This window comes from Platalea leucorodia (genome assembly GCF_965183815.1).
Source record: "Platalea leucorodia genome assembly, chromosome: 9".
NCBI classification, from domain to species: domain Eukaryota; kingdom Metazoa; phylum Chordata; class Aves; order Pelecaniformes; family Threskiornithidae; genus Platalea; species Platalea leucorodia.
This window is the reverse complement of record NC_138831.1, coordinates 39,991,464-40,014,196: the sequence shown is the minus strand read 5'-3', so window position 1 is coordinate 40,014,196 and position 22,733 is coordinate 39,991,464. Positions and strand designations below refer to the sequence as shown.

General features: G+C 34.6%; 1 protein-coding gene across 1 annotated transcript in view; it reads right to left on the bottom strand.

The window, feature by feature from the left end:
- Window positions 1-969: 969 nt before the first annotated feature.
- The window catches only part of FGF7 (fibroblast growth factor 7), a gene marked incomplete at both ends in the record, with an annotated part of 28,797 nt that continues 7,033 nt past the window's right edge, over window positions 970-22,733 (bottom strand). The window contains 2 exons of the mRNA XM_082321478.1: window positions 970-1,164; window positions 1,561-1,664. Coding sequence (XP_082177604.1) covers window positions 970-1,164; window positions 1,561-1,664 — 299 coding nt within the window. The remainder of the gene's footprint in view (window positions 1,165-1,560; window positions 1,665-22,733) is intronic.

Sequence of the window (22,733 nt, the reverse complement as noted above, 5' to 3'; positions counted from 1 at the left end):
GCATATGAAACAGATGCAGCTTAATAAGTATTTTTTTTTATAAATAACATTTAAATAACTTAGAACAATAAAGTTCAAATACAACTTAAAATAATGTTTAATGCTGTAACAACAGAAAAAGCATGTATAAGGATGGAAAAACAATATTGAAAGCTGTATACCCTAACAGGAATTATACAAAAGATAGGATATGTTACATAAAAAACCTTAATATGTCTGAATTTTTGCTTCATCGTTATATAAAATGTTATTTTGTGAAAAGTGAGATGAAGTACATTTTTTATTCCTATTCTTATTTTACATACACTATTTGAAACATCTTTTAGAGCAGCATTAGGTATTTGTTTCATTAATAGATAGGAACACTTTGTAGTACAGTAAACTTATTTTTTCCAAACTAACTCTTTTATCTGAATACAACAATAAACATTTACAAGATTATATTTTTTTTTTTTTCTGATCATATAGTTTATGTATAGGATATCAGTTTCTTGGGGGAAGTATTTAAAATACTGCTCAGCCTCCACATTTACTATTGACTTGATAATCTGACAACTCATTCCAGCAGCCTTAAAGTCTGACATATTTTACACAACATTATCATCTGCTTATTATTATTATAGCAGCCATATTTAAGAAGCAGATAGGTTTTTTTAAATAAAATATTATCAGATAATCAAGTAATGACTTATTCTTCAGGGTAAATTAATTTAAGAAACTACCCAGTTACAATGACTAAGATAATGATTGTACAACTCTTTAGAATTTTTTACAACTTTTAGTTAGTAAATCTGTTTTTGTGTATATTTTCAAATCTTTTTCATGTAGTCTCTTAAAAATAAACATAGATGCGCAAGTCCAGCTTGTTCAGTTTCTCAGTAGTATTCCAGCCTCTCTTGATATCTTGTCAAATAGTCTTCTTAAAAATAATCTTCCTGCTGGAACTAGTTCTTTATAGATCATTTGTGATTAGGATATTGCCAGAGGGAGAAAGTGGGATGCTCTGTGTTCTTTCTTTGTTTTTTTACCTTTCATGGGGACCCCTTTGTGGTTTAGTGTAACAAACATCTCCTTTCCTTTGTGTGTCCATTTTGCAGAAGCATATGTATTATAATGGTTTTCTTCAATCAGTTCGATGAAGTTGCAGTCCTCGTTGCATACTTTCTGTGGAGAGTAAATAATAAAGTGGAGTAAAATAGGTACAAGTGTTTTTTTAAATACTTAGATTAGGGACAATGGGAGAAGAATATGTGTTATAAACCCCACATATTATTAATATTTATAATAAATAAATTGGACTTCTGAAATCTGAGTATTGAATATTTTAGCTTTGTCTATTCCCATAGTATTCCACATTTTGACAAAGTATATAAACTGTAATCACTGAATTTATTAAATGGACATAAAAGTCTAGTATGGGATGTATGGGATAAGTACAGGATACATTTTCATTTGTTAGGAATCTATTTTATACAAACTATACAGATGCTACCTCTAGAAATACGTATCTTTAAGATTGTACGTGGTGATGGTACACACAAGAGAAGTTTGCATCCATACCTTTCCATAGAGTCTTCCTGACTTATTCATTGCCAGAAAGTATTCACTTTCCACTCCTTTGATTGCCACTATTCCAACTGCCACTGTTCGGATTTCTAGAATACCTGCAAAGACACACAGTAAGGGCTGTAAAATGGTTGTTTGTTCTCCAGTCAACTTAGAAGGTTCAGTTGAACTAATATACTGTAACACTTCTGTGTTTACTGAAAATCTGCAGCAATCGTTCAAAGATAACAGAAAAATTATGTATTTGTTCATGTGAAGAAACAGCTAGACTTTAAAAATCATCTGTATGTGATCATGGCTGCACACAGCCACTTAAAAAATTGTATCGTGATAATTTTTAATTATATACTGAAGTTGCGATGTTAGTATAAGTAATTTTTCTGTTTTCAAAGAATCAGCGTATCTTAGAATTTATCAGGAAGAATTATATACATAGCCATCAAGGTTCGCAGAATTTGTGCGAAAGATTTGAAAAATTTTGAAGACTTGTGTAGCAGTATCATCTCCTTGAAAGAGTGTAAACCTTAGAACTTGCAAGTGATAGAAAACAGACCACAGTGTCTTAAATAAGATATAGTATTTGCTTGACCTCTGTATGCTTTTATGACTGATCGGAGCTGTAAAGATACGTGTATTTGAAAATCATTAAAAGCTGCTCTGAGAACTTATTTATTTGAAACCAGAAAACATTTAGAGTTGTTTTCTAGAAATCACTTTATTTTCATCTCATGTACATATACATCATTCATGATGTATATCTGCAATAGCTTTCTGTAGTCACTATGATACATTTAAGTTACCTGCAACATAAAAAATATTATGTTAATTAAAAAAAAAAAAACAACAACTGAGCAAAGGCAGGAGGATGGTGCAAGTTATTAAGGAACACGAGGTTGTTTTCAAGCTTAAATATTATTATTGTTGTTTCAAGTAATAGTTTAGAGTTATACTTCTGAGTTTGAGCCGTTTTCTTCCATATTGAGTCACCTACAGAACTGCGTGCAGTAGCATCTGTACTGTGACTCGTTCTCCAAAATGAGGTCTTTCAAAGCCAGCCAACTCTAGGCAAATTCCAATAGCTAAGCATGGGGGAGACAAGTGAGGGAGGGGGAGAGAGAGGCTTGTGTTAGATTGTCGCCTGAAAGATAACCTTCCTCTTGAACAAAACATTTCCTTTTTTTTTCTTTCAAGTTTGTATTGACTCTTGACAGCCACCACACATGATAATAATTTTTCATTAATTAGTTTTTTTAGAAAGGCATTAAATACCTATGATATTTCTCTTTCCCTATACTTTTTTGATATCCTGATGTCCTTTGCTTTCTGTACTGTTCTGTTTTGCTTTCTTCCTTGATATTACTGATGTACGAGTCCTAGCCTGTATTGCTCACTTTTTTCGTCCTATTGTCCCTACCAGTAGATCAGTTACCTCTTCTCATGGTGTGTGCCCTGCTGGGCGTTCATCTCTGAACACTTATACTCCTGTACTTCTCTATAATGCTAAGCCGACTTTAAGTAAAGCTTTTAGAATTCTTTGACAAGTTCCACTCTGCTGCAGGCCTAGCAACAATTCTTACAAAGGGTAATGTCTAACTGAAACTTACAAAAATTATATTAACTTTCATTTAAATTTCACTTTAGAAAAACCACAGTGAGGCTGAAAAACAGATGAACATCTGCATCTAGCCAAACAAAGAACATAACAGTGGAAGGGATCTCTGGGTCATCAAGTCCAGTGCTCTGCTAGCCTGGGAATTGCATCAGATAATTCTCTTTTCATAAACTTTGCCAATACTAAATTGGAGTTGTTACTTCTTTGCCCCCAGTGTTTCCGCTGAAGGCTGTTCCAGAGTTTGATTTATTTTAATGGCTAGAGACTCTAGTAATTTGCAATCTGCATTTTTTCAGCAACAGCTTATATCCATTTGTTCTTTTGCCTGTGCTGGCGATTAGCTTAAGGAGAATTTTTTTTAAAAATCTATGTTTGAGTTTTCTATTTATGCAGAATTAAAAAAAATGAAAGATTCAAAATGACTTTTTAAAACAAGTCATGCTAATAGGATTTGAGATTTCCTTGAGTAAGCTGATGTTGGCTGAAGTTACAGTAGTAAGAAATACTACTACTTTTAAAAAGGAAATGCCAAAAGCTTTTGTCCAAGGCAATATTATTATTCAAAATTTCACATTATCTTTTAGCCTTTTTTTTTTTTTCTTAGTAGATGGTGACATTCATACTAACTTGTAGGAATTATTTTATTTTGGTTTTGGGTACTTGTTTTTCTACTTTATTCTCAGTTGAGTTATAAATGTCTTTCATGTGGAAACTTTACACTATCCATATAGAATTTGGTATAGGATAGAAATTGGGGATGTAAAAATATTTTATAAGCCTCCTGTATAGCAAATCTGAATGGCAAAATAAAATGTTATCTATCAAAGTTATATTCTACTTACAATTTACAAGGGCACTACGTGTGGTAGATTTATTGTATTCAGATCTCTACACGTTTTTTCATCTTATTTGTTAAAATCCCATTGTGCATAAAAAGCAATGCATTTTAATTAAAGACATAATTTGAGATTCATAAATTGTTATGCATGTTCAGTACTATTTGCTCTATTATAATGTACATTTCACAATTTTAACCAATTGTGTGCCCCCAGAATTAGGGCTAGCTCTCACATAAATAACATTTGACACCTTGACTCAGAGGTGATATGAAATCCAGAGAATGTTTTAGGTCTTTGAATGGTGCTTTTCTAAAGATTCTCTATCTGTGCATCTCTCCATAAAGTTTAGTGAGGGAACAGCATGTGAACTCTCCAATAACTATGTCGTTGTAATATTAGCAGTGTTAAAGAGAAAGAAAAAAAGACCACAGAGAGTTCAGTGGAAATAGAGCTTGTGTATTCTTGATTCTTTGCTCAGAACATGTCTATCTCAGAATTAAATGGCCTATCAGAAACTGCATGTGCTTGTTTTCATGTTCCCAGTTCTAGATCATGTCTGACCTGTTCTGATGTGTCTTAACATATCCCTGAAGGAGAAACAAAGCATGAATTTTTCCCTTGTCAGCAAAGCATTTATGTGATTTAATTCTCTGAGGCACTATCTCACGTGAACTTTTGTATTTGATGTGCAAGTGATTCATCACCGAGTTCCTCTCTCCATTTTAAGGCATGTGACACAAGTTCCTCAAGCAGTAAGACAGCATACTGTAAGCTCCCTTTTCTTCTTCTGGAGGCTGTGCCTCAGTAATTCTTCTGGTCATTTCAGAAATGTAGTCTTGCTGAAATTCATTGCACATGTTTTTCTTTAAATTAAATAAATTATATAGGAAATGGACACACAATTTTTAGCAAACTGGGAAAAGTAAGACTTTACTGTGTAGTTAGAACTCTGATAGCTGATTTTAGCTGAAAATTTGATTTATGATCTTTCAGTATATAGTCTTTTGTATGGAACTTGTGAATTACAAAATATCATGTACATACATGAATTCAAAATGTCTTTCTTTACGTACAGAAACTATGGAAAGAGACTACTAAGGTTGAGAAGTCATACACTGAAAGTTTATTAGTTTATCAGTGTCAACATTGCAGTTGTGACACATGCTTAAATTTAGTATCCAATATCAAAGGTCTCTCACAGACCAGGAAGAATGATTTTGGAGTAATACTCAATTTAATACATAGATTTCAGTACTTGAACTGTTTTACAAGGTGCTTCTGAACATACAAGATTTATAAAGTGACCAGCTTTTCCCTGCACACCTATTATGCGCTGCATAATTCTCAAAGCACAAGTTCTTTGATGAACTAGTTAATGGAATCTTGAACACTTATAAATGACATAATCTCACTGTGAAAGCATCTAAATTACTTTTCTATTTTTTTAATACTCATCTTGATATATAAACACTCAACACAAACTTTGAAGTTAGAGATGTGTGGATATTGGAAATCACTGTCTCTTCCAATTATAATTTTATAATTTTATAACTTATATTTAAATATAAAAATGAGCTTTTATATTGTATCATAATTATAGCACCAAAGCAGGAGATTCCTAAAGGATATACCAAAGAATAAAATAATAAATCCATAAAATAAAGTTGTATTTTTCCCACTTTGTTTCATTTCCCTTCAGTATCTCTATTAAGTCAAGATATCGCATTACATTACACTTTATGAGATTATATTCATATTGATCTGTCTTTATTTTGTATGTGTTCCTGGTACTCAATCACTGTAAGACAAATTACATAATGGTAAATAGACACTAGGATGTGTCGTTGCAGATAGATAGGAACCTAGTCCATCAGTGGGTGTCAAGAGGTAATAAAACGGTTCAACCAGAATTTAGGCCAACTGCAGATATTTCCTGTTTCTTCTATACTCTGTAATCGTCTGCTACTGGCAATTCTTGCCAACAGGATGCTGGGCTAAATTAAATTTGGATCTGAGCTGATACGGTTATCCTTATGCTCTTAGTGTATATGGTTTGTTATACAGTTGTGACTTACATTCAGCCAAGTCTGTGAATGTGATCTTTTTTTAGTTAGTTAGGTTTTTTTTAAAAAAACAAACTCCTCTCTTTTCTATTCTCTTTTGTTTTGAATTCTGCATCATTACAATGTCTTTGATAAGACTAGCCAGGAACAACATTTGGTGTACTGGAAAGTAACCCAATAATCTAATTTTTCTATAAATGCAGGAAGAGCTTTGCTTCTGAGTAACTGATGGTATTAAAATCAACAACAAAACAGTAATAAACTCTAAAGATTAGCTTTATAAGGATGGTAACCTGAGTTAAACAAAACTCACCAAAGCTGAAGAGTGTCTTTTCTAGTATACCATTTTTGACTGCCTTTAAGACATGAACTGAATTAAAATGTATTCGTTTCATTGCTTCTCTATTGTGAACCTAAGTGTAGCTGAGCTTCAGTGTTCATGCTAATTCTTGTTAGCTGGTTCTTTGGAAGGAGGTAAATCTCTGTATCATCTGTAGAAAAATGGTAATAGAAGTTGTGCTATGCTTGTAGGCTATTTTATACACAAAGGCAAAAATTCTGTCCTTATTAAAATGAATATTAAGATTTCAGCTAACTCAGTAGAGCCAGGATTTTATCCCTAAGATAGTTCCTTCAGTGGGGCAGGAGAGGTATAGTAAGCTAAAATCTTTTCAGAAAAAAACCCACACAGAAACAGAGAATAATGCTGGAGATGTGTCTGTGCCAGTTTCTAAGTGTTAGTTTTTATAGCACCAGATACTTCAGAGATATGATAAAGAACTAAAATCTACAGTCAGAAATTCTACTAAGGAAAGCCTCTTCTCAGTCTAAGAGTATACTGCTCCTTGTCTTGTATTAGGAAGTCCATTCTTATGGAAGTCCATTCACTTCCTTTTGAAGTGAAAAGTTCTAATCCTTTCAATCTCTATTCACGAAAAGGAAAAAGTCACCAAGCTAGGATGGGAAAGAGAAAATTCTTATATGTAGATTGTTTCATTTAAATACTCTTTTAATACTCTAATAACCAAAATTACTTTAAAGACATGCTTAAATTGATGAGATGCTGATGATAAGTTCAGAAGGCCGAACTTCAACAAGGTCTTAAATAGCCTCAGTTTAAAAATGAAAATGTAAACTATGTTTTTCAGTTACTTTATCTAAATCATCCACATAAAAGTTCAGAAGAGGTTTAAGAGAAGACTTGAATATACCACATAGTAACTGGAAAGAAATCAGATTAAAGCCAGAAAGAAAGAAAAAAAAAAAAAAAAGCAAAACTGAAAATGGGCATACAAAATTGAAAACAACTGTAATTTCTGTAAAATCAGCATGAAATTCCAAACAATTTTATATGGTTGCATGGTCAGTGTATCAAATGTAGCTTAAAATTCCTGTAGTGAATGCAGTTTCCTACAGAGCTGAAATTCTGTCTGGTGTACGTAAAAGACACTCGGCTGAGATGGGCTATAGTTTCTCTTTAGAAGAAGATGACTATGGATGCTGGCAGCAGTCTTTTTAACCACTTGGTGCAAATTCAATAACAGACAGTTGATATAAAATGCAGTAGAAAAAACCCAAAGAAACAAAACAGCCTTTTAGGGTGACACAAAGGTTTAGTGGGTGAAATATATATCGGTTTTTGAGAGAATTTACATAAGAAATTAGGTGAGTTTCCTGGCATTCTGGTCTAGAATGACAGTTGCTCAGTACTTAACAAGTAGACACTTTTATGTCTGGACTTATTCCATGACTGTGCCCTGGAAGACAGGACAGTACCTCGGACTGGAAATTTATGTAGAAAAAATTGGCATTTAGCTACAGCATTGATACAAAATTGAGCATTCTCCTGTGAGATAATTCTTTCCTGGCAAGTGGTATTTGATAATTTTGTTTTTAATCACCTGATATTAAGTATCTTTTCCTGATTTAATTAATATTTTCACATTAACGTTTTCATCTTCTTTTTCTTTGTTAAACTTTTTTTGCTTTTACAACACAATAGTACTGTGACATTTTATTTGTTTTAACAGATCCTTGCTTTTATTGCTACAGAATCTGTGTACGGATTATATTAAACTAATTTCTAGCTGTATGCAGCCATAGCTGAATAGGCAGAGTTTCTTCGTGTTTGCCCATAACATCCTCAAATAACAATATCCTATCTAAAACAAAGTAGTGAGAACCTTGTGATTTAGCAAAATCGGGGCATTTTGTCTTTAATCATTTTGCAGCCAAGAGGCTGAAAGAGCAATTGCAATTCTTGCTTCTGAGAGCTGTAAGGAAACCACTAAGTGCAGCACGTTGCTGAAGATCCCGCAGGTGGTAGCAACCTGTGCAATGGGGTTTTGGAAAGAAGAGAGAGCAGAACCACCGAGCTGGATATCTTTTCACAGGCTAGGGAAGTGCCCCAGTACGTCGGGTGATAAGATTCAGGAAGATTTCAGAAGAGGTTCTAAAGTACACATTGAGTTCAGTCACTCATCAGCTGGCTCTTTTTCCGAACATTTCATATGTTGCCGATATCCCCTCAATATCTACCACACAATGTTTCTAGTCACTGCTCCTCAATTTGTTAGTATTGGAGTTTCTGTAGACAGTAATTCAAAGAGAAATTTAGGCATCCGTTACATTTTTCAGCAAGGCCGACAGCAATTTCACCCCAGTATTTTTCTGTTCTGTCAGGTACATATGTTATGAGAAAATATTTAAGGGTAAGATGGAAACTGCTAAGAAGACTTCTGTAGTCTTCTAAATGCTGGAAGGAAGGGAAGAAGAAAAAAAAGGAAAGTATGGTTTTTAAGGAGAGAAAAGCAAAAGCAAATGTCCAGAAGCTGGTTGTTATTTTATATTCTTACTTCCTTTTCAAAAAAAGCTAACATAATATATCTAATGCTGATTTCTAAAATATTCTAAATGCTTTACAATACCAATTTTTGTGTGATATTTACAGCCCTTTATTTCTTGTGGCCTCTCTGTGCGCTGAAGTTGAAAAAAACAGCCTGTTGCTGATTTTTGGGGTAGGGAGGCTTGCACTGACAGTTAAGCACTTGTGAGGAACATGTTTGTGCCCTTTCCTAGGCAGAAGTGTCTTAAGATAAATATGTGGAATCTCAAATAGGGAAAGAGGGGGCAGAAAAGACTTGGATGGAGAATAAGTCAAAACAAAATTAAACTTCTAAATTTCACTAACTTGTGTTTCTAATTAATTAAATTTGGAGCGCATATTTATGAAATCAAGAGACCTTTGCAGATGATTCAAGGCCAAGAAAAATGCTCTCATCATTGCTTACAAGTTAAATGGTACTTAATGTAATTTGGTCTTTTGTTCTGGGATTTAATGAGTTAATGTTTGTGCCTCTTAAAGCAAGAAAATACAAATCACGAAGGTCAATCATACAGTATTTTGGAAAACTTTCGTGGTGTTATTAGCGCATGTGTGCGTTTGGTGAACCAGCACAGTACATACATTCATTAGCTGGCTTATTACACTTGAAATGGTTTTCCAGAGGAGTCTATCGGTATTTGTTTTCTGAAAGTAGATGAATACTTTCATTGGATAGTTTTGTAAGTCATTGGTTTCAGGAAACTTTACCCCTTTCTATCTCTTTTTAAAAAATAGTGTGTATATTGTGAAGTATTTGTTTGTGCCTAAGTTATTTTGATTCTTAATAATATTTTTAAACGGATGCATCTTAAAGTTCATTTTTAGGTAGTTTGTGTGCTCATTCTCTCTCAAATATAAAATCTAATGGTAAAAAATTTACTGCAAATAAAGGTATTAATTTAAGAGATATTGTAATATGATTTAATTATTTTTTTACCTTTCCCCATTATTAAATTACAATTGATGGTAGAATTTGCATTTGTATTTTGTACTTTTCTTAGCAAGAGAGTGAAAGAGTTTCCCAGATGGTACTTCATAGAACTTATCTTCATAAGCTTTGTAGGTAGAAATAGATATACAAGTGTATGTTATAATGGTTTTCAAAGCAGACATGAGATTGTCTCCACCCCAGGAATTTTCTGACGATGGATATGATTTTAATAATTAATTATGGTAACAGAAAACAAGCTGGTACATACTTTCACTATCACTTTCTTTTTTTAACTGTCCTATATTTTCTTCTCCTTGTGATACTCAGAATTTGGATTTATGGCATAAACACATATAAAATATGTTATTTACGGCATGGACCAATATGAAAGGCTAAAAAAGCTTTTATTTAGAGGCTTTGTGCTGTATCCATGCATGCGTTTGCTGTGCATGTGTAGCCTGTCTGAAGCACTCTATATATGAATATGACTGTGAAAATGATCTGCACATAAACAATGGATCTGTCAAGGATTTTCAGTACAACAGTTGAAGCTTCAGTGAGGTGCCAAACATCTGGATATCATGGACATATATTCAAAGCACTCAAAACTCCTGGTTTTGTCCCATGTGTAATTTCCAAGCAGGAAAAATTGTAGGTGCTGAGGAAACATGATTAACGATAGAGAGGTATTCCTTGAGGATCTGGTGCAGCGTATTGTTCAAGCAACCTCAACTAGCAGAATTTACTTATAAGATTTAGTTTGTGTGCAGAACATGTTTGACTAAGCATAAGTAGCTGATGTTTAATTAACTTTTTGCAATTTGTTGAGCACAAAAACAGTAGGCATACTGTATTAAAAAAAATCAATTAATTGTTAAACAGAAGTCCATCAAAGTATTTTTTATACTGCAGTGGATTTTCATTTATTCATGATTTTAAAGATTCCTTACTTGACATTCCATTATCCATAAATTTCTCCACTGTTTGCCAGTCCTACAAACTGATTAATACGTGCATTGCTAGAAAGAACAACTTTATAATAAACCGTTGTCCTGGTGGTTTTCAACAGTTGACAGATAAGTTAGTTATGGAATTTGAGCCATGTCAAGGTTTCTGAAAGAAACTGCTAACTTGATAACTATGTGAAGATAGTATAAAAAACGCGAGATGAGAACCAAACAGCAGAGGGAAGATACCACAAGGAACTAAAATGACTGTTTAGAAATGCTGTTATTTTATTTAGAAGATCTGTTCTTTGCATGTGTGCTTGGACTTGTGGGTGTTTACCTTTATGACAGAAGAGGAAGGAGTAAGCCGTGTTCCACTCTTAAAGCCTGCATTGTTCAAAGTATTTTTTACACAGTTTCACGTGCATCATCAAATGCATAGTCTGGCCTTCTGTATGTATTACTGGTACCACAGCATGAAGAGAAGAATTTGGGTTGAACTTCCAGATTGATGTTTAGAAAATACACCTTCCTTTTTACTTACAAACTTACCACATTTGATCTGCCGTGGGAAATACTGAAAGCCATAATACCTTTTCTAGTTATTTTTCAAAGTGAATAAATGTAAAGCAGTGCTCATCGGTTTACAACACTCAGTAAATCCTACCTCCGCTAATTACTGTAGTGAGGATTTCAGTGACCATATTGCAATGAATTCTTGCTGAAGAGAAATAGCTTAGGATTTCTGAGTATTTTTCCGTACTGTACAACCTGTTTGGCCTCAGTTTTATATTAACTCTCTGTTAATGTCGGTGAGTTAGATAGGTTTGTAAATCAAATGCTTCATTCTTCATTGAAAATGGTAGCATAATAAGAATTGGTCTAGGATATTCTGACTCTAAATTGCCTCCTCTCCTTCTGTGTATGTCTCTTTGGAACATTAACACTTTGGACCACTGTCTTTCCAATGTTTCTCTTGATTTGATCTCCAAAACTAAGAGAGTGTGACGTTTTTCACTGAAGTAGATTGTAAAACTATGGAACTTTTCAATTTAGAGGTCTGACTTGTGAAAAGCAGTATATAGTAACGACTGAATAACATGCTGCCCCAGGCAGTCATTCACTTGGGAATTTCTCATTAAACTTATTAGAACCATTCACTTTGCTGATCTCCACTGTGCATTTCATATAAATATTTTCTTGATCAGCCTCTTGTACAGCACGTAGTCATTTCTCATTTTTGCAGGAAACTACATTTCCCTCCAATAAAAATTGCCTTGGAGCTAAACATATGGTTATAATGAAAAATAATGTTATTTCTTAGAATTAATAGTGTCATGTAAAATCCAAGGCTTAATCCTCAGTCTGAACTTATTACAGCATTAATAATTTACTGATATTAAAAATGGAAAAAAAGGGTGGAATGACTGTTTACAAAATATAATTGTTTCCAAGCAGTAAGAAAATTAATGATTTCATAGTTTAGAGCTAAACTTGTACAACAAATACTTTCCCTGCAGCTCAGATGAAGGGTATTTCTAGTATTTAAATCTTTTGTGCCAATTTCACTTGAGTAAATGATCTTTTCAAGCTTTGCAGACTTTTAGAATCTAGCTTCAAAATAGCAAAAGTAAATGTAAAACACTGCTTATGAACCTTTTCACAACAAAATGAGATACACCCATTTAGTGGTGCAAAAACTTCCCAAATTTAGAGTTTCAGTGCCTACCGCAATTTTGATTATCTGAAACTTGGAAAATTCCACATAGGACCAGAGCCTCCCGTCTCTCCAAATTCTTCCAGAATGCAAAAGTCTTTAAATATTTTAATATGTGTTCTTTGATATTTGCTACTATGCTATTTTGTGTTTTCATCTAGTAGAGAGCTGGTGTTTTGGTGTCTTGCCCCAGCATCATTGCTGATTAAATTTCCTTCCCTGGGTAGAATTAGCGATCACACTTAACATAAAATTAGTCATGTCATTTCTATGGAGGACTTTTTCTTCTGTTTTTCTAAGGAAAACAGGAATGCATATTCACACACCTTTTACTGCGTATAAGAAATCGAGTGATTCATTATGTGAATTGTGTTCTGGAGAATTTCAATTCCAGGTGCATTTCCTGGGCTGTTATGGCTTATCACCTGTATAAGCTGTCTGCAGGCAGTTGCAAAGATGACATAAATATAACATGGCTCTCTGTGCTGGACTTACTCAGCTAAAGAGGGCAAAAATACATCTAAGACAGAACCTGCTGTTTTTCACATGAAGTATTCCCTCGTCCTCAAGGTGTAGCTGTTTTGTTCTGCATATTGTACTGTCACCAGCTGTTCCTGTGGCAGCTTTTCTGGTTCCTGAAACAGGCTCGACAGAAGGAATAGCGGAGCCGTATTCTGGGGACAAACTGAATCTAAGAACGGCCTTCCTGTTCTTTCAGGATCATTTAGGATTATACATTGTTGACAAACATTACTAAAAGCTATTGTTAAATGCTCATAGAATAATCATAATGACATTCTCGGTGCTGAAAACTGTATTATCAGTTTAAATATAAAGTAAAAAGCATTTTTGATAGTGAAAATGTTCCCAGAAGTAGCTAATAACAGAATTATTTAAAATAAGTGAAATCCAGAAAGTGAACGCATAAGAAAGAGGGTAGCAGCAGTATTCCAGAGCTTGAATGCATACTTGGGGGCCTCTAGCATAGGAGCAAACAATTTTAAATGGTTTGATATTTTGGACAGTAAAATTTTGTTTCACACAGTTAAGAGAGCATTTCATTCATAAACACTGCAATCCCTATTGCAAGAGATGATAGACATCTTTTCCCACTCTAAGTAGTCATGTAAAATGTAGGGCAAGCACTACCCAACTGAATACGTTTTAGTTCAATTTCCAAATCAGATCTGCTACTTGGTGCAGGAACAGCTGAAGCCAGACATCTAAATATATCAATTACAGCGTTTACAGGAACACAAGCAGGCAGTACGTAATTCCTTTCAAGGTACAAAATGCAAGAAGCTGCTAAGAAAATCATACTAACCCCTTGCTGCACCACAGAGTGGGAATTGATAGAAACCATCTGGCTCACTCTTTCTGCCTTCAAAACACAACTGGACATGTATTTATATGATATGGTCTCTCTAATTGTTCTGGTTTGCTGCTGACAAATAATTTAGATTTAGTTGAACTTTCAAAATTTATATTAGGCCAAACACTGAAATATAAACTAATAGAAGGAGAAAATTAAAAAACCCTAAAAATGAAAACCAAGCTAATAATTTAATCCAATTATAAATTAGGATTTTTGTACCCGATGTTTCTCCTGTCTTGCTCAGTCTATGGATCAAAATGTGTGTCAATTATCCAACAATCTTTTTTTCTTTTTCAAATAGCTTAATAATTCCTTGTCTTAATTTTGCCTAATGTTATTAATTTACTTCTAGTTACACACTGGTTTTACCAGTCTAAAAAATTTGTCTAAGATGAAAGCCTGGCTTTAAGGAAATCAATAGAATATTTACCATTACACACAAGCAGCAATTTGCAACCTCCCTCTCTTTGTTCACCTGATCAGATATTTATAAATGTGTTACTGTCATCCAGTTAATCTTTAGTTGTCTTCTAGCTTTACAATACCATATCAAAACTGAGAAAAACGGCAGCGTCAGCAGCAGTGGAGAAAATGGTTCGTCTGATTCAGGACCAATTGCTATTACCAGAGCAAATATTCTATGGGAGCTGTAGCCAAATGTCCCTTTTATTTTGTATTTTTGGTGTGATTTTTAATGTGCCTTTTCACATTCATCTGAATTATTATTAGTTTGAAAAATTGGCGGGGGGGTGGTGGGGGTGGTGTCAGTTTTGACTTCAAACACTAGGATGTAGAGGAAGTCAGGTGTTCATGATTTTGAGTTTGATGATACAAATATTCATGCACACAGTTTTGCCCATGTGCATAATATCAAGAAGTCAGTGAGAAAGCTGTTGCGACTAGTGTCATGTAAATATTTTTTAGAGTCCACAGCCTTTCGGTGCTTTGCTTTTCTCAAGTGTTAGATAGAAATAGTGTCCCAGCTTTTTAGTGAAAGTTACTTGTACTCTATAAGTAGAAAGAAGGACTCTAGAACGAAGGGCTGCACACATTCCAGTGTGTTGTGATAGAATAGTATGATGTTATCTTCTGAAAAGAAGTTATCAGTTGTAGCTAAAATGTACAAAGTCATGGAATAAAGATAACAGTACTGAACAGTTAACAGAGCATCGGATTAGCCAAATTATATGAAAAGTTTCTTTACACTTTTTTATTAACTTTAACACATTTTTATTATTTGTTATTAGTTTGTACACAACCCAGTTTCCCATTGCTTTTGTTCTAATTTTTATATCCCCATGTGTGAATCAGTGCAGCTATGTTTATTTCAGTTAAATTGTCATTGTTTATATCAGCTAAAGATATCTAAAGGGGGCATATAAAAGGGAAACTGTGAAGTTAGAAAGCTGGCTTGGGTTGTTATCCACTGTTCCTTTGCATTATCACCAATAACCCCACCTACATACTTGTTTAAGAGGAGGATTTTCATGTGTATCTAATGCTGCTTATCTCCACCTTTATTTACTGAAACATTCTTAAAAACCTAGCCCTTAGTGACTTAGAAGATCAAGTCTCTTAAAAAGATTCTTTAAACATTTTGACAGAAATTGCCCTAAAACAATTAAATTAAATTTTAAAAAGTTAGTAAAATCAGTATGCCATAACAGTCGTCTCTCAAATAACCAGAGGAAAGTATTTAAAATGTGATAGAAACTACTTCACTTTCTTTACCGACTAAGGAAAGTTTGTTGTGGCCCTGAACTGCATAAGGAAGGATGCGAGCTCTCCTGTGCCCGTAAACTGCAGAAGTTAGTTTTCTTGGCTCTGAGAGCACACAGGTACGACTATATCACTATATGGTGACTGTTCATAATAAAGTTATCTGTGACCAGTCTGTTATAGGATTTAATATCTTAAATTCAGATCCATCCTGGCAGCCATATTATTATATTGGCAGAATTCCAAATTTCCATCTCTGACAATAATCAAACAACCTGTTTGATAGACTACAGTGCCGTGCACTGGCATAAGCATAAAGACATACTTTTCTCTTGATCTTGAGACAAATGGAAGATTTCATACCACTCAGACATTTGATAACAGCTTCAGACAGGGGCCTTTGGGAGTGCTTCACTTCTCAATTTCTCTGCTACAATTCGCATAATTCTTATTTTGCTTTTATATGTTTTGGTGTCATGAAGTTTTGATGAGCTCCATAGAAGTAATACATAAGCAATCTGTAGCAGAATATATTTCCCTTTAAAATCTGGAAAACAGCTGGTCTATGATTTGTAGGTGTTTGAAAACATACATTTCAGCTAATGGGCTTAAACAAGGACCTTGTTCAAGCAGGGAAGAGTAAAATGTTCTCGTAAGGAAGCAGAGTAACATGGTAGAGATTTCTTCCATAGGTTCATAGAGCTGGAGGATTCAGATAAAGGTTAGCGGGTTTTCAATATTAGACTATGGGCTGGCTAGCAGAAGCTATATGTGCAATTAAAGAGTTTGCAGCTCTTATGTTTTTATTTTGTGAAGGATTTGCATTAAGCCTGTATAATTTTGTGATTTGCAGACTCGGTTTGCAGGCCTTTTTTGATTCTGCATTGTATTTATGATCATTTCTACTCCATCTGGTACTGTTCTCTCCTAGTGTTTGTAACATAAAAGTAAAAGAAAAGTTACTGTGTAACGTTGAACTCAGCAGGAAATTTTAGAACTGCCTTGAAGACCGTGAAGTCACAACAGCACAGAGCTTGACTGTACTCATAGTGGCCTGTTCTAAAATATATACAAAAAGCCTGTTCTCGGTAAAGAATTTGCTATGCTTTTTGCTCTGACTGAAACAATTATGGCTATTCCAAGCTCTTAAAGCGGTGAAGAAACCTTTTCTTTCTTTACATAAAATATTCGTGACTTCAGCTGTATTGCAACAAGGAGCTGGAGAAAAAGTACCAAAGTTGACTGAGAAGACGATTGTTTCTTACCACACAAAACGAAGCAAAGTGCTTCTGCTGTTCTTAACTTGGGCTTTTTGTGCCACATCAATTCCTCCATGACTATCAATGTATTTTTGATTCATATGTGAATGCAAATGTTACATGGTAGAAAAAATTTCACAAAAATAGGTTATATTTCTACTATTAAATAAATATTCACTATAAGTAATGCAATCAGTTTCTACTCAGTATAGAAATATGGATCTGTGGTTTTAACATAGCTCTTAAAAACTTAGAATAAACTTCCGTTTATATCTTTCATACAGAAATATAAATTTGCACATATATTTGAAAAATAATAGCTAACTGTTTTTCAAGTTGAACATCCTAAATTGGGTATATTCATGTGTATTGCACTTTTAAGCCCATATCTTGAGTAGAATAAATAGAGATAGCAACATTACTCCTAGATAGATGTTGGTAAGATACAGATAATTCATTCTGACTTGAAAGTCAGGAAGAGATTAATGGTGGAACAGGAATTTCATTTTTCTTTTTGCCTAGTCTGTATTACCAATGTTATGAAACCATATCTTAAAGTAAAAGCACATGGATTTGCAGAAGCAATAGTTATTATTTGGCATCTTTTTAAATTAACTCCTCAAGCCATTGATAGACATCAGGAACAAAACTCTTACTGATTTCAGTAGAGCCAGGCTTTTACAAATGGCATATATTTGTCTCTTTCCTAATATGGGTCTTGAGCAAACTTTTCCTAATGAATCACAGGGTTAGATAGCTTTTCCACTAGTCAGTAACTTAACTCCTCCACAGCTGTGCAATATCTTTTATTTTCAACACCAACAACTGTTTAGACTATTAATGATAGTTCTCTATAGTTCATCAGTAAGTCAATATGAATAGAACAGCCATATTTTGACTGTATTTTGAAAAGAGAGCTAATGCTGTACTTCTCCGCGATTACTTTCTCATGTTGATTACATCTCTCTGTTGTTGAGAATGTATTTCAGTCAAATACCATGCACACAGAGAAGGAAATATTTTTTCATATAGAAATCTATGTTAATGAAATAAATATGTCACAGTCTGACAGGGCTTAAATCAGACTTTTTTGTACAATACCACCTGTGAGATAAATTGCAGCACATGTGATTACAATAGATGAATATATAATTCTGTAGGGATCCACTAACAGCAGCTAGTTTGGGATGCAGCTACCAGAGAGCTGCTAAGAGGAAAACAAAGAAAGAAACCATCCCACTATGGGGGGTCTGGAGCCGGAAAAGAGTAAACTCATGAAACGGGAGCTATAACTAGCAATTCTACTTTGCTAAGCTGAGTTCAACTGAAAGTACCCATAACTGCATTGTTGAAGTATGAACGAGAAGTCAATATAATAAGTTGTGATCCAAAATCTTCAATATTTGCAGCACTGTATATAGGTGGAAATATCCCGCATTTGCCTGTATCACCTACAGTGGGGTTAGGATACGTTCTAGTTTTGGAATTCACGTAGTTAATTGTTTGGGGAAATAAGCATGATTACTTTAATGTGCAATTTGTACAAAACTAATGTTTGTTAAATATTCTCATATACGGATAAGGATACCCCAAACAAAATGGTATCACAGACAGAAAAAAGAGAACAGCTAATGTGAAGAGGGAGAAAGGGAAAAAGGTTTTTGTAATGGCAGTCATACATTTTAGTTCAGCCCTAGCAGGAAAAAATTGTGTATCTTATGGATACAAGATGACCACTTGCAAGTGATTAGGAGAAAGTCAGGAAATTTGGGTTCTGTTATTTATTTTGTCTCACACGGTTGCATAACAGTGGCTACTTGCATGTTTTTGAAAATATCATCTGAAGTGATTTAGAAATTTAAGTACCATATATATGTTATGGAGTTTAGGCTTAAGTGTTGCTTTCTGAAATGTAAGTTGAAATGTCCCTTCAACCAGCACTTTTAGAAAATCGTCTCTGGGATGTCTACAGATCCTATCTGAAAGGGACAATATACAGAACACCTACTTGTGTTTATTTTGTTAGGTAAGCAGAAAAAGTGGGATTCGTATTTAGTCTTGTTTTGGCAAAGATAGGTATTTATTATATTCCAAATGTTAAACCAATAATTTCTCACAATAACTATGATAAATATATCTTCTGTCACTAGATCATTTTCTGATTAAATACTATAGCCATTGGAACTCATCACATTCTCTTAAATAATCTGGTTGGATCAAAGCTAGGCAGTTCACCACCTTACTAAATTAGGGGGGTTGTGCCTCATATGTTATGAATCATCTGAAAAATTCTGCTTTTGGTCTAGTTTGGTCTAATGCTAGTTTTATGATTTTGGTATAGACCGGTTTTGTTTCCAGTGTTCCTTCTGGATGAAAGTGCCATTTCAGAATTTCTCATTAAATCATTCAGAACGTGTCCTAGAACAATATGATTAAAACAGATGAATTCAAATTCAAAACACTGGATTACTTAGCAAAAAAAAATTAACAGAGCATGATTTCCTTGAAAGATGTGGTAACAGTTTCCTAGAAAGAAGTGGTAATCTTTTTTTTTTTCCCCCTTTAATTTTGTTGCATGACAGTTATGTTCAGTAATGTAGACTGAATTTCCCAAGTCACACAAAGATGCAGTCAGAAATGAAGGCATATTAAGTAATTTTAGGTTGGTATTTATAATCAAGTAGCCTCAGCACAAGTTTGCTGAATTGAACATTCTGATTGAAACTGGTGTATAATAATTTAAAAGAATTATTTTATTAATAGCTGTATTGTTTTCGTTGCTCAACTTAAGAGGCATTTAAAGGGACAAGTATAAGTGGCCAAGGAGTCTGGCCATTTGCTTTATAATATGAGCAGGCTTTCCTAAGGCTACTCTCAAAAATCATGTAGCATTTAATTTCCTTTGAACTAATACATATTAAGTACAAACTCCAATACCAATTCACCCAAGTATTTGGCTGTTTGTTACACTGTTAGTAAGGTAGGAAAACACACCAGACTGTTTGTCTTTTACAGCCTCAATAAGAAAACTTCCTTCCTGACTGCTGAAACAGAGGCTCAGACAGAACGCTCAGCGCTCTAAAACAGTACCAGTACTGTAGAGGTGGCAGGGCGTAAAAGAGAGCAAGAGGCTCAAAACACCTGTGTAGTTGATTACATTAGTAAGTGGGAGGAAGGAGGGCACAGCCAGCCCCTTGTAGCTGGCCAGCAGTGAGAAAGGAGGGTTCCTTACAGGGAAGAGGCTCTCCATGTGTTTCCCACTGTGGTTTTCTCCGTGTTTCTTATGTTGTCTCTTACCTGATGAGGTAGGTGGTAGTATTTGTTTCCTGAGTGGATGAATGGTCTTTTTGGAATCATAATTTGGACATAAGGTATAAGAAAGTTTCTTTCTTTTTTTTCTGACTTGTATACAGTGTTTTAGAGTGCTCTAAAGAACTTGCTTGTCCTGGAAACTATGTACCTTTTTAGTTGGTTTTAGTTTTCAGTCTTTGTTGGAAATATTGACCAGGATCTCCATGCTCAGTAAAAAATGTAAATGGTTCAGTTAGAAGAGCTTACTTTAGTTGGAAGAATCACTTTTTGTCACCAGTTAGTTTGAAAGTAGCCTCTTGAAGTTGTATCCAATTTAGTTTTTGATTAGCAACAGCATTTGTAGGCGGAGTACTGTTTGAGTATTTGTCACGCTTGCAGTTCATATGTTGTCAGAGATGTGCTTAGTACATGGCAGAGATTTCTTTTTGTACTGTGTTATAGCATAGTATTGATAAGATGGTGCTAAACTAATACCAACAACAGCGCTGGGTGGTGAATTCAGTTGGGATAAATCTCACTTTGGGCACAGGTATTTGTCCCTGTCCTTATGTAGAGGTAGTATTACATTTTTTTTGCTGTAGCATTGGAAAGCGATACGGCTGCGGTGACTTCAAGGCTTCTCAGGTGCAGTGTCCCCACATAAGCAAACATAAAGGACCACTGCTGAGGAAGATCTTGTACTGGCCTTTCCCACAGCGTAAATCTGTCTCTTGTTGCAAGGTGGACCTAACAAGCAAGTCTTGTTACTTGAATCATTGTGTGCTGGATTTACATAGCTAGTTCCCTAAATCCTTGTAAAATTGTACCAATAAGCACTCAAGAACTGCTTGGATTTCTTTGTATCGTCTTGCACATTATGTGCAGTCCATAAGCTGCATAGGCTATTCCAAAGGAAATAAATTAGCATGGTGGAAGTGAAGTTGCTTTTGCTGGTGAAAGTTGCACTTTCCAATTGTGCTAGTACTAGCTGCACTCTCTAGGATTCAGTTATCCTTTCTGTTTTACTTCAGAGTTTTTGTTAGGGAGTACAACTCTTGTTTTCACAAGGTCTTTGCTGCAGAAGCTACACAAACTGGATGGAAGCAGTCTGTTCCCCACTCTGTGCTGCCTTCTTCCCTTGACTTAGCTAGATCCACGGTTTCTCCCAAATCCATCTGCTTAGTGGGCTAGCCTGAACATTGCCACCCTTAGAGTTCATGTAGACCACTCAAAGGGCAAATCTGTCATTGTAAGGCAATGTTGTGCATGTGTTAGGCAAGAAGCCAGAAAGCTCTTGTAGTGAGCATTTCCACACACCTGACAAGCATCTACAACTTCACCTTTGCCACTACATTGCTTACAGCTGTGCGTACAAACAGCCCACTAGTTCACCTGAGCAGCTCTGGGACTTCAGCACAGATTCACGTGCAACCTTTTCAAAATTTGATGTTGATTGTGATGATTTTTTTTTCCCCCTATCTTCAGCTCTAGATAATATGTATGTTCATCTATGATAATTTATGTCTTTAACAATCAGAAAGTTCACTATTTACATTTTTTTTGCTGTAAACAATTTCTTCTGATTGAGATATCAAATCCCACTTGACATTTAAAGGTTATAATAAAAACTTATAAAATTAGCCCAGGTTATTAATGAAAATATGCTTCTTGTTAGAAGGTGGTTTTTTTTCTGTTTTGAAATAGGTTACCTTCTAGTTAGACAAATGTCAAAATTCCAAGGTATCAAAATGGCCAAGGACAAGTCTGACCAGCTTCTTTTTATAGTCTATAGCACCTCCCAGTGTCTATTAACACGTTTAAAAGCAAGCAAGCCAGCTTACCAAAAATGGAAGTAAGGTAAGGCATGTATGCTATTGAAGGCTGAAGTACTAACGCTAGGAAACTCCTTCAAAAAAACCCACGGGTAACGGGGGTATTCAAAAAGTGTTTCAATTGAAGTGATGGAGATGAGTAGTGTTTGTTACTCCCTGTTGAAGTTATTGTGGTTATAAATGCTATGAAATAGTCATGTTTTCTGTGTTTTCGTTTGTAGTTTTGCATTGATCTATCGATGCTCTGACTGTGCTTAATTTTGAAAGATTGCATACTGAAGGAAAATGTCAGTGCTTTTAACAGAATATCTAGACTTTTTAATCATGTCATCCTGTTTTTGAATTGTCAGATTCCCACTATAACTTTAAAAGAGCAAATGCTCAGTTGGAATAAATTGATGTAGCTTTTCTGATGTTAACTGGGATTTACCTGTCTGATTCAGCCTGTTTAGAATATTGTAGTCTTCTGTTGACAAACTGTGAAGGTACTAGATTCGTGTCGTAGGCAGTGTGTGAGTACTGTAAAAAAAAATCCTATTACAATTTAATCCTCATTTTGTTCTTTGTTTCAAAAGCTAAATAATAGTCAAGAGAGCATATCGATTGCATTGGTATTTTTATTGCTTTTTTGGTGTGTTTTCATGAAGTTGTGGGCCACATCTGTGAATATCCACTTCCAACTTTTCAGCACCAATTGT